Raw genomic sequence first — 16,574 nt, forward strand, 5'->3', positions numbered from 1 at the left:
CCCTATTCGGGCTTTTGGTTTCTCGTGATGCAAACCCGCACAGCAGCATCTGCGCTCCTTGATCTAGGACCAGCCATTAATCTTCATAGGAAACAAGTTCTCGAGTTGTGCTGTGAAGTGTGAATTGAGTAGTGTCCCGAACCCCATTTCACGTGTGGTTGTTCCCCTAGGGAGCCAAGGGGCAGCCAGGATATCCTGGAGTATCCGGCCCGCCAGGACTTCCAGGGCAGCCAGGACCTCAGGGGCCACCAGGGATATCCGTCAAGGTTTGTGCATGCGCTTCCTTATAATGTGTTTTCTGTATGATCATAACACCTTGCTTCCAACCCACCTAATATACCCAACCATTGAAATTGCAGCACTTATTTTCCCTTCTATGCAACCAACATCAAAGCAAATAGATGCAGATTTTAGAATAGTAAAACTATACCTCCGTGCATATATGTACCATTATGATAAATTGATAGTCAATGCTGTGGATGCAATATTTTTGCAAGTTGATATTTTAACAATGATGTTGTGACATACAAACAATTGAAAATGTGCTTTAGAGGACAGCATTTTTTCCAAGAACCATACTTTTCTCAAACTGGAGGACAGTGCTTCGTTTTAGTGCAAAAAAACGAATACACTGCTGCCACCATAAGCAGTTTTTAACTCTTGCAAACATTGATGTTGTGACCATTATTGGTGCATTTAATATCTCATTTTCTTTGATTGCTTAAAAGCAAAGGATGTCCAGTTCATTGCTTTAATATGTCCCTACTGCCATATTAGACTGGATTCATGTAGTATTGCTTTATTAATTTTGCACTGTAACTAAAAATAGTTTTTTTTTCAGTTTTATTGTTTGTTTTTATTTGATTGTAATGTATTTATTCTTTATGTTTTCTTCAAAACTGAATATATAATGTTTGATTGATTAAACTACTTTCTTAAATAATAACGTTTTTAAACTTGACTGTTTGCAGTATCTAGAAAATATCAGATTAAATACAGAGATATTAAAAATCTCTGTTCTGGCTCATCAAAACATCCTGACCACTTTCAAGATGCAGTCGTGTTTAACTTTTGTATCTTCTGACTTCGAAAGATTTTTTTAACACATTTCAGGATGGGCATTGTCCATAGGTCGCTCAGTTTTCTAGCAATTAACGATTGGTCTAGGCAACTGTCTAATTGCCCATGCGACGATTTGTCAGCACAATCCACCATGCATGTTTTATTCTTTTGTAAATTTTACCCAGTCCAGAGGAAAAGGTGGATTCTTCCGATGCTTAGAACACTAGGAATGCGACAATGCCGTCCTGCATTCATAGTCATGCAATCCCTTGGGGAAGAGTTTGTAATTTTATCTGTTTCATTGTTCTTAAAGTCTGTTTTTAAGTGTAGAAAAACTATCTTGATGTAAGATTTTTCACTGTATAACTTATCCCATAATTTTGTGGTTTTTCATCTTTCTGTAACATGCGATTTTATCGTTTTACAAATATGATTTTATGATTATTTTTTAATCGAATAAAGCTTAACTGACTGAACTACTTTCTTTATTAACTATATTGGTTTAGGAATGTTATCATTTTCGTGGTTAACTGTGATTTTGGGTACTGTTGCTGTTGATATGTCTCACACACTTTCTTTGAGCTAGGGCTTGCTGCTTGTGCCAAGCAATCAGGATTCCTCACAAATGCTTGCTTTTAATTTTAGGCTCTCCGCTGTTTGGCTCTGCTCCAATTTTCAATACAGTTGAGATGTTTAGATAATTTGAACGATCTGTTAGGGAGATGCTTTAGTGGCTAGGATATGGAGGTTCCCTGGCCTTTTATATTGGTCCTTGTGTACTCACCATTCTTGAGGTAGTCCTTCTATTTGCCCTTTTTAAAACGTGTACACCTACAACCCAGTGCACATAGATTCCAGACCTTTTGAGTAATGCTATCTTATTATGACCGTCTCCTCCCTGATGTTTTTTAGGGAGAACCAGGAGAAGCCGGCCAGCCAGTAAGTAACTTTTATATCTTACTATAATTAAATGAAGAGGTATATTTTTTTTACCATGGGCTTCGATTGTGGAAGATTCTATATGAGGCCTGTCTCTGTATTGTTTTCCACATTTTTCTCTCTATTATTCTATCTCTAATTTGGTTTAGACATTACCTCATTCCCACTCTTGCAGTCTCTCTTTTTTTGTATTCTTCAATTTATAAAAGAACGTTGTGCATTGTAGTTTTCTTTTTGTTTACCGCAGTCTCAATTACTGCCTGTGTTTACATCTGTTAGCCTCTCTAACTATACTCCTCTGTTTTTCTAAAGTTAGCTCTGTTTGCCGCATGTGCATCATCTTACTGCATCTATTTGCATCCGTTTTTGTTTGGAAAGGTATAATTTCAAGAAATAAAATTTACCATCCGTTATGTCACTCTGAACTATAGTGCTGCAAATGGTGAAAGCCTATTTGAATATTATTTCAGAACTACAGCCTAACATATTCTGAAAATGTCATTTTAAAACAGCAGTCTTCCAAAAGGTGTTGTTCCTTACCACTATCCTGTTTTCCTCACATCCACTCTTGCTATCACTCTGTCCCTCAACTTTCTTTAATGCCCGTCTTTCCCCATCATCCAAATACCGCCAGATCCCATGGCGGTGGCACAGCGGTGTGAGGCTATAATATCCTGTCGGTGCCGCTGCAGCACAGCAAAGCATATTTCAAGTTATCTCACTGCGACTCTTTTCATGGCGGTGAGCCCGCTATGAAAAGGGTGGCGGTGAGGAAACTAAGACTGGGCCTGGGGGTGCATGCAGGGGGGCACATGGTGTGCCCTCCCGTAGGTATGCACCCCCTGTTCCTGCATGGCATGGATTGCATATGCTGCCATTCTAAGGCAGTAATACCAGCCTTTGAAAAGCACTGCCGTGGGAGCGCTGCCATAGGACCGCCGCACCAGATTCAACTCGGAATCTGGCAGGCGGTCTGCCTACGGGTTTGGTAGTGCTGCAGCAGGGCGCTGGCGTGGCGGCCCACTGCAGCACCACCAAACTCGTAATCAGGGCCTAAATCAAGTGATAAGAAGTCTTGCTAGAAGCCCTTTCATTCTCTGGTAATAAATATTTTCAACTTACAGGGCCTAAGAGGAAAGATCGGACAGAAAGGGGACAGAGGCGATGTGGGAGAAAATGTGAGTCAACATTTACAATCATTGCTTTATTTCTAATATTCAGTATGGTTCCAGATCAATCACAGTTAATTCTAAAGAGACTTGTTCATTTCATGGACAGAATATTTCACCTTTTTAACAATATGTTTTTCTGAGAAATAAGTGCGTTTAGCCATTTGGAAAAGATCAGATTGTTAATATATGTGGCATGACATAATTCTAGGACTTTGAGATATATGTAAATATGGCACTTATGACTTTTATCGTCTTTTTGAATTTTTATAAAAGTTTGCTAGCTTCCCCAAGGTGGCAAAGTTTTAAAATGCTATGTGGTTGACATGCTGCAGAAAGTATGTTTTACAAGATAAAACCAGGTAAACATACATTTTTTATGGATTATTGTGTCATTATAAAGCATTTTTCTGAAAATGTTCAATATTTAAGACGGGTTTTTGCAAAGGTTTCCATATTTGCAAACCTTCACCTGTGGAATTCTAGTTATCCATACACCTAAAATATTATTTTTTACTCCTGTAATTCCAAACCCTGTGATGCACTGTATTACCTTGTGAGGCAGCAAAATGTTCATCATCAGTTACTTTAACAAGGCTCTGATCTAGTCTCATAGTGTCAGTATTATTTCCTAAATTTTACCTGTCTGTTTTAGTATGTCATTTCTTACATTATATCTACTTAAACTTATGTTTTTTAGTTATAACTTCTTTAAGCCTCAAAACATCACAAACGCTGCTTTGTAGTCCAATAATTGACAAAGGGATGATCGTAGATCATATTCAGCTAATGGAAGGTTTATGCGAGAAAGTGTCACGTTTGAAGAGGACTATATGCTGGTAATGTTAGGTGTACAGAGTAGTCTTGCTTAGTAGCATCATACAAGGCCCTGAATTCTGCATCAGATAAGACAAACACTATGTTTTGAGATGATTATAGAGCCTCATTTTCACAATAAGAGTTTCCACTTAACGTCACACAAAAATAAAAATCAGCAAAGAAAACCCTATTAATCTTAATTGTGGGCCCTAAATATTGAGTCTTATTGAATCCGTGTTACGAAGAGTGCATGCCAATAAAAGCTGAGGAATTTCTTTTAGTTATAGTGATATCATTTCTAATATCAGGCAGCATAGCTTCCTGCTGTCATTTGAGAATAACGTTTTAATATGTTAGTATGGCTGGACTCATAACATGCCCATTGCCAGCCAATGATCCAGCTAGAGGCACCGGGTAGGGGGGTGAATGTCTAACCCATTGGCAGCAGTGGAGCAGCCGATGTCCCTGAGAGTGTGCCCTATCAGAGCCTGTACAGTACTATAAAAATATTGGGGAGGGGCCTTTGGCTGATATGGCCACGCCCTGGTTAAAGTCCTCAAATTATGATGCACGGTTATGCCTCCCAAACTACCCATTACACATTCACTGCACGTTATATTGTTCTTAATTCAAGTTCTGAGCAGTGGTTTATCATCTCTGATTTCAGAGTAATGTTTTCTAATAGCAGATTCATTTTCCACTGTTATCTGTTTTGTATGTGTTATTTTATATTTATTATTCATACTTTGTCAGATGTATGTCATTAGTAATTGAATTTCTGATACGTGAACCTGGCAATAGTACATTATGGCTCCTATCACTGGTTCAGCGCTCAGCCAGGGACTGGGAGCCTGGGCATGTACTCCATCCAGGCTGTATTGCAGCCTGCATGGAGAACATGCTTAGGGTGCGTGACAGTTTGGCCGGCCTGAGACGGCTGTCCAAACAGTCATGTGCACTGATAACAGTGCATACCACTCCCCGTGGGTGCCTGGTCTTCCCTTGGCCCCACTCCCAAGATTCTGGGACACAAAATAAAACAATAATAAACCACAGTTTATTATCATTTTATATTAAAATTTTATTTCCTGCTGGAAGGGGTGGGGTGGGGGCACGCTCCGCTGCAATAGCGGTGCAGCGGCAGCTTTTAGGCCCTCAATATCAGTGTCCCTTTAACAGATCTGGTAATTCTGACTCTGAAGTGACTGTTACCAGCAGGAACGGTAGCTCTGGTGGTCAGAAAAACTAATCTATTACAGGTTGGACCCTGAGGGTCCGCTACGAAGTGGGCAATAAAGCGGAGGGGAGCAGATTTGCACCTTCCGATTCCCTTAGTTATTCCTCTCACTTGGTCGTATTTTCATTCTGAGATTTTGGCTGCTTTGCGTAAACTGGGACCGTGGGGGAACTGTCCGGGCCATAGATTCACCACTTTACTTGTAATGGGACCCTAACTCTTTGATCTCCTCTAAGTTTGAAGGCTGCTTGTTTGCACATTTTTATGGTAATATTGATGGATTCATTGACTGAAAGGGAGCACAGGTTAACAGGTGGGTGAATTTGACGTCATATAGTGGGGTTGACATTATAAATAATCGTAGATCTAATGCCATCTGTATCTGAAAAAATTTATTCAAGGACTAACTTTTTTATTGACAATCAAGAGTTCAACTGCCATCAGACATCTTACCTTTTAGAAGTTACATGTTATGGGGATGAGGAGTTAAAAGCTAACCAATAATGTAGTTGAGATGCCTGTAGAGCATGAATTACCGTCATAAAACCCCTGGAAAGGTACCACAACACTTGGAAGGACTCAAGTTGAATCTAAAGAATGTGGATGAATATATTGTGAGGTAAAAGCCACCTTTTATCGCTATCAAACTGAAAGGGACCATATGCAAAGAACATGTAACTGTGCTACCAAATCTTCCTTGAATGAGCAAGTCATGTGGCACTAAAATGGACAAGTGAACACAGAAAGTGATTGGTCCAAGTATATACGTAACACATACCGGTTGCATTGCAGGCGGTACTGGGATAATCAGTGATTGATATTAAAATGTAGGCAGCCCCGAGTATTAAGCGCTTTCTCTGGCAGTGCATTTGTAAAATTGGATTCTTGCCTAAGGAGGGAGGCATGGAAAGGTGATGACGAAATGAATGGGGTTTATAGCAAGACAGTGTACACTATTATAAGTACAAACATATCCTCCTTCTCTCTGCAGGGCAGAGCAGGTTTGCCTGGGCCAATTGGACTTGATGGAGCTCCTGGACCTTTTGGACAGAAAGGAGAAAAGGTATATTTTTTTCTGAGTTTTTGCATGCCTCAAATGTATGCATTTTTATAAGCAGAAATCCAACTGATTGCTGATAACTCTAAGTTGCAGAGGAATACTTGTGTCTTTATAAAGCAGGGGTCTCCAACATTGACCATGCCATGTTTCAAAGACCAGACCATTATTTAAGGATGTCCATATAAGACACACACACATACAGTGAATACTAATGGAACATGTTTGCACAGTGAGTGGTTATCCTGAAAATGTGGCATGGACCCAATCCTTCTGCATACATGTTGGACGCCACTCTTTTAAAGTGACATTGTGGTGAACATATCCTTTTCTTCTTTTGAAGGGTTTTACAGAATGAGCACCTCTCCACCAGTTTTCTATTCTCATTAGAATTCTCCTCTTGTCCAACTGTAAACCTGTTCCCATTGCCTCTCCGATCATGAAAACAAGCATTTTCTCTGAAAACTGGACATTCTTCTCAGTCACAGCACACTGCTTATAGAAATACCACAACATTTGTGTAAATCACACATCGCATTAAATCACCTCCTCTGTAATCCACGCTCAAGGCTCTAGCGAATGCATGGACCTCTTTCTTCTCGCTGACTATCTGGATGCCTCAAACCGAAGTGGCAAGAAGCTCATATGACTGTTGCTCTTGTAAGGATTGTTGAAGCTTATTTTGTAGATATTATCTCATTGTCACCGGCTGTTCTTGCATTGCAGGGAGCTCAAGGTATTGGCATTCCCGGCATTCCAGGTCTGAAAGGAGAGCTGGGGAAGAAGGTATGTTTGCTGTGAAGCGTCCTTTGCCACATTCTGGGTACACTTAGGCAAACAGATGTTATCGTTTCACTTTTTGTTATGTATATTATGAACACATAATAGCTAGGGATGAGCACAATTTATGTAATATGCTTTTCCATAATTACATGAAATTACAGGATAATTATGTGTAACTATGTGAAATGCAAATCCAACATTTTGCACTATATCTGTCCTCGCAACAAATTAGAGCTAAAAACACACTTGGTGCATGCTACAGCCCATATGGTTCTGGCTCTTTGCGTTATTATCGCATGCTCGTGGTATCATTTTGACTTGAATAGTGCATTGTTAACCTGATGTGTCAGAATGGTGTAATGAAAGAAAATTGCGTGACACCTGTAATACAAAATTCCCAACTTTAATTGAATTACGTGGTGTAATATAAATCTGGGCTGGGACGTGTATTGACCACATATCACTCTTCTTGATGCATGATAGAAGGTGACCCTGCGGCAAATCTATTCCTGCCTTTGATTGACCACCGACAGGCTGGAAGCCATTCAGAGGTTTCCCCGCACTAAATGGAGCAGGGAAACCACAAGTTTAGCAGGGTGGGATAATCACTGATTTACAGCAGTTCTTCTGTCCCACAAAACTCTAAAACATCCCCTATGTGGTTATGAGCCTTCTAGAAGGACGAGTGTCAATACACAACCTGGCTAGACCTGGACAACCTGGTGACGAAGCTCGGCTCAGTTAAAGCTACCTTTAGAATGAGAATATGTATTGCCGCCCAGTTTGAGCAAGTGAGAGCTGGTAGAAGACAATGTCTGAAATAAGATCTTCGGTCTTATGTCGTCATACCAGGAGCCCACAGCAAATGCAGAGGAGATGAAGTAGCCTCCAGAAGGAGAAACAGTTCATGTGGCGTCATAACTATGCAGTCAGTTTCTCAGTTGATTAGCAGGTAGTGGGTTTCAAGGAGAAAAGAAATCTAAGGAGTACACAGGTCACAAGTGAAGTTTAGAGATGACTTCAAAACCTGCTTAGCAAGTACATACTCTGATGTGCATTTTGAGTAGAAAAATGCTCTGCCTTAGAGTAGGCGCTGGCAGACGCAGAAAAGGGCTTAACTTCATCAGTTATAAGCTGTGCTCTATCCATGTCGGGTTTTGCAGAGATGAAAGGACAATTTTTAGATTTCTTTAAAGTTTCCATTTTTTATTAAAATCTTAGGCCAGATCACCTGCTGTGATTAGAAAGCACTTTGAAGCTTTTTAGTCAGTTTGTTGACACTTACATTTTCATCAGATTCTATTGTCAGAGGACAGTCTTCTACAACGAGTGATAGTGCCAAGAGGTCACTGTCAACTTCCAGCTTCAACTCCATTGTGATCACATTGCATTATGACAGCTCTAGACTTTTGGAGTTCTTCTGTTACTCTTCCCAAGGAACCTTCTGGAATGAACTGGCAGCTCTCCTGTTCTTTATAGCATAGAGGAGCTGGGCACCAGTGCTACTTGGTTGTATTTCTTTAGGACTCCCCGGTCTCTTTCAAGGAGCGAAAAGCCCCACTGTTGCTTGAGACATGCCAACGACCTTTGCAGCTGTCCTGAGAGTAATTATCAATCCATATGGAACTCAATGATGAAAGATAGCTCTTTAGACTGGCAGGGGATGGTTACCTCAAAGAATTTCAAAGATGGTGTTACAGCTCTTGAAGCCAATATGAAAAAAGTGCTGGCTAGACACCTCTCCTTTTTCGCAGGATAGAAATCTGTCTTCTGGCCTCCTCTGTCTAATGCCATAGTGTCAGACATTTAACAGGGTCCCTTGTACTCATCGGTGGCACGGGCTCCAATACAATTTCACTCCAAGATACTGTTTGTGGAATTGATACTCTCCAGGGGTTGTGAAATCGAGCAAAGTAGGCTGACCCTACAAGGTGGGAGAGGTTACAAACTCAGATAAGCCTGATACACAGACTAACACTCAATAGAATTCATGTCAAGCCACATAGATTTAAGGAGGAATAGGACTTTTATTTCCAGATAATTAAAATGGGGATGTCAAAGTTATGATGCAGGAAGAAAATGAAGGTGATAGCACATTGTGCGGTTGAACATGTCTTAGTGCTTACACACGAGCTGCTAGCTGTAACATTGGCCGTTTGGTCATTGAGTCAGTGCTCAGCATGGGTCTGGCTTGGAGAACGTAGGTCCTCTTCTTGTTTTACTAAAATGTTAACTAATGACGTCAAGTTGACAAGTTGATGCAACAGAGATGTAGGATCAAAATAATGCACTATAGAAACATTGCTATGAGAAGCCTAACCCTCAGTTTAAATGATCTCTGACTCAGGGTTCAACACTGGACAAGGCAGGGGGCTCATGCAAATACTAAAAACCTAGAATCAATAACACAACACCCAAACTGTGAAGGTGCCATACTAGTTTTTGGAATAAACTTAGAGTCTGTCCCCAATTTACTAGTGAGGGGAGTGTTGTAATCGTTATCCACTTATGGCATAGTTAAAAAGTTAACGTTTTTAAGATCAGCTAAGGCCCCATCTGGTCTTGGTGTTTTGCAATCGGTAAGGACCTGATGGATGTGTCCGTGGGTACCAAATCTTTCAGGGCCTAAATTCCAACAAAAGCCATACTTAGTCAAGATTTGTAGGTGGTGAGGGCACCCACAGGACTGAGGGCCTCCACTGGATCTCAAAGCTTCATCAGTTTCAACGGAGACTTTCATTTTAGGTCTAAGCACCATCCACAGTTTAAGCAGAGAAATCTCCCGAATCACATATATTAAATTGATTGCACAAACATTTCAGAAATTAAAGCAAGCACATCCAGCCAACGAGACCAGACTGCACATCAAAGTGTGAGGGTTGGGTATATACAAGCACCCTGAGGGTACACGGTTGGTGAGAGACAATGTAGACTCACAAATGATCAGTCATGAAATAGTCTCTGCAGCTTCAAGACCAAAGCACTGGGTGCCTGTGGTCTTGTTTAATGACTGTAGGGATCTCACAACGCATGGGTGGCTACAGTTCCTTGAGTAGTGTGTCACACAGACATTTCAGTCACTTGGCCTTGTGTAGATGTTTCTGTGATCAGAGCTACTTCTCTCCTTGCCAGGCAGCCCAGCTCCTCTACTTTCACAGGGCTCACAACAGTAGACTCCAGGAATGCAGTATTGAAGGGAAAAGGGTAGCCCAGTATAGATTTCATTCTCTTTTCTGAACTGATGCATGCAGTTTCCCCGAAGTCCAGATTATGTACATAGGGTGGGGTGTGGAGGGGGTGGGTTCCCTCTGTTCCCTCCCATGGCCATATACACCCCTGACGGTCCAAGAGGGCTGTGTCCACTCCAAGGGCGGTTTTCAAGATAACTACTGTCTATGTGAATAATTTCTATTTCTATTTCTATTCATTATATGTAAATATATTGTAATTGATTGTTCTGTTTGACACTGCTTTGCAGGCCAACATAATTTTTCCTACCTGCCTAATCACCTGGGTGTTGTCCCGCGAACTTCCTTTGTCTCCCTCCCGCCGCCGCCATCCTAACGCGGCCGCTGTGCGGAGGGGGACTACCTTTCCCAGGATTCCTAGCAGCGGGCAGGAAGCTGAACTGGAACCCGCCTCCTGTACTCTCGCGCCTGGAGGTGCTTAAAAGCAAAGGGAGCCACCGCCTCGCGGGTCCGCGCGCGGGCAGCGCCGGGCTAAGCCCGGGCAAAGGGCGGGCCCTCTGTGGCCCTCAGAGGCCAGAGGAGACAGGGCTGGGCCACGGACCTTGTATTCATTCGCTGTAGAACTTGCTCATTCACTACATTGTGATTTTTATTGTGCTTAACCTTATGTGTCATTAGAAGTTAGAAATACAATAGGGACACCTTGACAAATGTGCCTTTGCTGCCTTTGCTATTTGGATTGCCCGTGGATTCCTTGCATTTCGACCAACGCTTCGCCGAACCCGTCGCGCGGGTCCCGCTTCACAGAGGGGTGCTCTCCTTTGTGGGCTGTTAGCTGCTGCTGGGGTAAGACAGGGGCTGAGGGCTGCGAGCAAGAGGGCTGGGACTACATTTCCCAGGAGTCCCAGTAACCCTGCCCGTTCCACCTGGGCTGCTCTCCCTCCCCGCCCCGCCCCCAACGACCGGGTGGTCACCGTAAGAGTCATAAATCAACGTGAGAATACCGCTGCGCGGGAGCTCGCCGGGGGCCGAAGGGGGCCGGGCTGGGCCATCCCCCTGACAAGTATTCTACGGTTCCTTCTCCAGTAAGTGAACTCTGATATATTGTATCCTATTGGTGTGAAGTAGGGCAATGTCTGCCTCAACAAGTACCGCCAGCGCCCGTTCAACTATTTCACCGGTTGAGACTGGTCCACTGGCAATTGGCCCCTTGGATAAATTCTTTTTTAACCGTTCATCTTCAATTGACAAAGAGCTAACCTTGGCCGAGAGGCGCGCAGAGCGCAGACTATCAATTGAACTGCTTAAAAATTCTACGGACAAGTACTTAACTCTAACATATCCCACTCTGGTAACTCCATTATCTTCTGTAAATTTTCCAGTTGCCAACGAACAACCTGAAGGACAGGCACAAATAATAAATAAGGAAATTGTTACAGATTTGAACAATTCCAGTGGGAGTTATATTCATCCTATGTTGCTTCCTGACCCAGGTGCTCAGGCTATCCCGACTCAACCTAAGCTTGGGTCCAAAAGGAAAAGAACAGCCCCACAAAGAAAATGTAAAATTGTGGCCAAACCCCCTCAAAAGCATAGGAAGCTACACAAAACTGTGATTACCAGAGAGGCTGTTATTGAAGAAAACCATAGCATAGGAAGTGTTCAGAACTCAAACCTTGCTCCTTCGGGTAGCCTAGACTCTCAAGAGAAAATTTGCCCTGAGTCTGCTTTATCAATTAACGATAAATTGCTACCACTTGCAAATCTGCTCCCTGAGCTAGAAAGATTACTTAGATTAATACTTATCCCGATAGAGGATAGAATTGCCAAGCTTACTGATATGTTAAACCACTTTGAGCAGGCAACACTAGATAATTTTTATTCTACAAAATCTTTGATTAAAGCAAATGCCAGGGTGGATTTAAGTACAAAGCCCTATGACAATATTAACCTTGTCACTCAAGATAAGGGAAGAAGGGCTCAAAACAACTCCCCTTTACCCTCTAAGACGAGTAACACCACTGTCAACACAACTACCAAATCTACTGATTTGGTATATTTAGGCCCTGTTCAACTTCAGCCTAATACTATAAATCCATCTCAGTCTATGGTATCCCAGTCACAAAATTCATCTCCTGTTGCTGGTTTAGGGGTTACTGTATGCCCCTTAGTGGGTAAAGCTCCAGTACCCACAAAAGCAACCAACAAGCAGATAGTTCGAAACAATCTTGCGTTTGGGAAAGGGGCTAATGTATGTCCTCCAGCGGGTAAAGTTCTAGTACCAACCCAACCAACTAATAATCAGTTGGTGTTGAAACCTGCACCCCGTCCTGTTCCTATAGTTTCCAAATCAATCCCACCTCCCTTGATAATGCCAAAACACAGAAAACCCCCAGTAAATCTTACTCCGGATTCCTTCCCCTATGTAGTAGTCCTTATAAATGTTCCACCACTTCCCATAGGGCAGAGAGAAACCTTCCAGATGCTCAAAAATAAGATCATGCACTGGTTAAGGGAGAATCGACCTCTCCCAGGAGACATCGATGGGTTAATCATAGGGGTAAGGAGAATAGACTGGATAGGGTATACACCGAAAAGTCTGGGTGGGGACTGTGTTGTGGTCAACTTTCAAGATCCAAGGGTGGCGGGATGGATAACTAGGCAGGGATGGGGTGAAAACAAGGGAGGTATTAGAATTGTAGATCTTACCTTTTTCTACCCCCGCCCAACCAATGTACTGACTAGCCTGCTTAATGAACCCCTGAACCCTTCTACTGCACCATGGCCAATTACTTCCACACCAGCTTCATTATTTGGTCAGAATTATACCACATGTATAAACTATAATCCTCATGCTGGATGGCAGGACCCAGGGTGGGGATATTGACAAATTATTAGGGAGTTGAACAGTAGTAATGGAGGGAACAATAATGAGTCCAAGGGGGCCTGTGAAGATCATGTTGGTACTACTGTTACAATCTTAACTGTTGGTTACACAGAGAAGGGGAGTTTTGTTGTAGAGGGAGGTACTGGGATGGAAAATATAAATGCTAGTACTGTGAAACTACCCTTAACAACAGCTAATATGATTGTTGACCCCACTGATGATCCTGGGAAGGTCGTTAATAACATCGAAAGCCCAATGATTTCCCGAGTGTCTTCTTATACTAACAATTATGATGGGTCTGAGTCTAGCTTTGGTACGCTTCTATCCTGGAATGTTGCAGGGTTGAGTAGTAAGTTAGACTCCCAACCTTGGGTGGAATATATCTGTGGGTTTGATGTTTGTTGTTTCCAAGAAACCTGGGCTTGTGACCCCCTGTTTTGTTTCGGTTACTTAAACTTTCCGATACCAGCATCGAAAGGTGGAAGGGGTCGGCCCATGGGAGGTCTTACTGTATGGATAAAACAAGACTTGGACATTACCATCAAAATATTGGACCTGGGAACTAGCGATTTACAACTGCTAAGAATCTCCACAGATAAGGGTCCGTCATTGGATTTGTATAACGTTTATGTAAGAGGCAGTAATACAACCAATTCCTCCACCTTAGAGCTGTTGTCTGCCTGCTTAGAGACCAAGTCCCAAGATAGCAGGGTAATAATAGCCGGGGATCTTAATAGGACTTTTGAACCTTTAGACTGCACAAATGATCCCTTAGGGAAGGATGAGGACAATCTTTGGGGAGTACCATCTTTATGTTTAAACCCCGTCCCAAGGTGGACAAAAGACATCCTATTACTAAATGCTATTTGTATGGAACATGGTCTAAGAGCACTGAACGGGAGAACCATAGGGGACAAGGAGGGTAGTTGTACCTTTGATAACGGTAACAGCAGGAGCAGAATTGATTATATAATATGTAGTCTCCAGTTGTGGCAGGGGGTTATTGATATGGCCATTAGGCCTAGAGTAGAAAGTGATCACAACCCCCTTTGTGTGACCCATAGGTGGTGGAATGTTGGAGTGGGAAACTTGCACCTAAAGAATGATCAGATTCCAGTCATGAGCAATGACGAACGTAGGCTAAAATGGCCAAGGGTATTGGCTAACGAGGAAACCATGACCTATATCAACCATGAGGTTGATAGTGCAATTACCGCAATGGAGGCGGCTGACCCAATAGTTCCTGGGGTTAGGGATATCACTGATATCCACAACAAGTTATTTTCCCTCCTCAAACCATGTTTTTTGACCAAGAGTAAGAAAGGGAGGAAAACCCAGGATGTTGGAAGGTGGTTCAATCGCCAATGTAGATCGACACGACTAGAACTGGGACAAGCTATTAGGAACAGGGACCGCGTTGCAATAAAAGAGGCAAGGAAACTGTACAAATTGGCCATTTTCCAAGCCAAAAGGAAATGGGACGAAGACCACTGGGCTGAGTTAAAAGAGGCTTCTAGCAATAAGGACTCTAGGACCTTTTGGAAAATTATTAAGTGGGGTAGAGGAGGTGGCCCAGCAAAGCCTGATAATAATGTAGCTGAAGATGCCTGGGTTGACTACTTCAGACCACAATATGCCGAAGTCATGTGCCCCGGGGTAGGTGAGGGCACAACGCCAGTCTATGCTATTGACAATTTGTTCTCCCCCAAAGAAGTATAAATCGCGATTAGATCCGTGAAAAGTGGGAGAGTGCCAGGGCTAGATGGGATACCCCCGGATATCTTCAAGTATGATATGACGAGATGGGTGAGGTATATCTTTTTAGTAGCAAACGCCCTAGCCAAGGGGGGGGTGGTCCCCGACCTTTGGAAAGGTGCAATTATTATTCCCATCCATAAGAAGGGAGATCGCTCATTGCCTGCCAACTATAGGCCCATAAGCCTAATAGCAACCATGCAAAAAGTAGTGGGAAGAATGGTTGCAAACCAGCTTATGGACTGGGTTGACGCCAACAACGCCCTTTCCTTATATCAAGCTGGATTTAGGCGAGCTACCAGCACCATTGATCAGGTCTTCCGCTTTACCATACTGCGGTGGAAGGCGGTTTTACTGGGAAGAGGCTGCCTGTATGTCGCGTTTGTCGACCTGCGGGCGGCATTTGATTTAGTCCCCAGGTTTAAGCTATGGTTGGTTTTGCAAAAAATGGGAATTCCTATTGATTTGCTTACACTAATCATGCGTCTACATGAATCCAATTTCGCAAGAGTACAGTGGGGTGGGAATGGCGAGTTTACTTCGGACTTCCCCGTGGAAAGGGGTGTCCGACAAGGCTGTTCCATGGCTCCCTTACTCTTCTCATTATTTATTAATGGGATTGTCAAGCGAATGTTGGAAGCAAGCGTAGACGCTCCTTCGTTAGCGGACGCCAGGGTCCTGATCCTGATGTTCGCTGACGATACCCTTATCTTGTCTAAAACCCCTGTAGGGCTGCAACGTGCATTAAATATTTTTGATATTTTTTGCACAGAGCACGGGCTTGAAGTAAACGTGGGGAAAACGAAACTAATGGCCTTTACCCCAAGCCGTAGAATCTATCCCACGGTAACCCTAAATAATTGCAAGTTAGACACTGTTAAGGAGTTTACATATTTAGGGGTACAGATAGCAGAGGGCGCTGGCTGGTTGCATCATTTGGAAAAAGTGGCCATAAAACATCAACAGCTTTCAGGTGCTTTGAGGGGAGAACACCGCAAATCCAAGACAAAACCGATCAAACCCGCACTTATAGTGTACGATGCAAAGGTCTTAGGTGCCACTTTATATGGTGCGGAGTTATGGGCTTGGGACAATCTTGCGGCCCTACAGACATCTGAGAACAAGTTCCTCAGAGGGATTACAGGACTTCCACAGAGCACCCCCCTAATACCATTGTTCCTGGAGTTGGGTAGACGCCCAATTACCGATAGAGCGCGATTGCGCCCTGTTCTCTACTGGAGACGTCTTTGGACAACTCCAGAGATCAGACAATATGCAGAGGGTTTTCTTTGGATAATTAAGGAAGACATCTTCCACAAGATAAAATGGCTTAAAAATCTAAGGGCCATGCTAATTAACTTGGGGTTTTCCAATCTTTGGAATAACCCAGTGAAAGAGGAGTTCCCAAGCAAAGAAGCCCTCAAATCACATTATTGGGATTGGGTGGGTGGTAATCTGCTGAAAGACGTTAGGTCTGACTCTATGGCTGGTCGTTTTTTGGAGACAAAAATTTTTCCTATCCTAGAAAATTATTGGGATACTATTACGGTACCAATGGATAGGAAGCTAGTCTTCCAGCTAAGATCCGGATCTATTCCCCTAAAAAAACTAACGTCAGGTTGGCATAGGCCGACTAGTAGGTTATGTCCAGTTTGTGAAAACGCAGAGGAGAGTGTAG

General features: G+C 42.8%; 1 protein-coding gene across 1 annotated transcript in view; it reads left to right on the forward strand.

The window, feature by feature from the left end:
• LOC146855703 (uncharacterized) overlaps window positions 1-16,574 on the forward strand; it is a 1,104,791-nt gene that overhangs the window by 427,984 nt on the left and 660,233 nt on the right. Inside the window, exons 34-38 of the mRNA XM_085653597.1 lie at window positions 171-266; window positions 1,975-2,001; window positions 3,126-3,179; window positions 6,218-6,289; window positions 7,010-7,069. Coding sequence (XP_085509723.1) covers window positions 171-266; window positions 1,975-2,001; window positions 3,126-3,179; window positions 6,218-6,289; window positions 7,010-7,069 — 309 coding nt within the window. The remainder of the gene's footprint in view (window positions 1-170; window positions 267-1,974; window positions 2,002-3,125; window positions 3,180-6,217; window positions 6,290-7,009; window positions 7,070-16,574) is intronic.

Source organism: Triturus cristatus, chromosome 4_1, assembly GCF_964204655.1.
Source record: "Triturus cristatus chromosome 4_1, aTriCri1.1, whole genome shotgun sequence".
In the NCBI taxonomy this organism is placed as follows: Eukaryota; Metazoa; Chordata; class Amphibia; order Caudata; family Salamandridae; genus Triturus; species Triturus cristatus.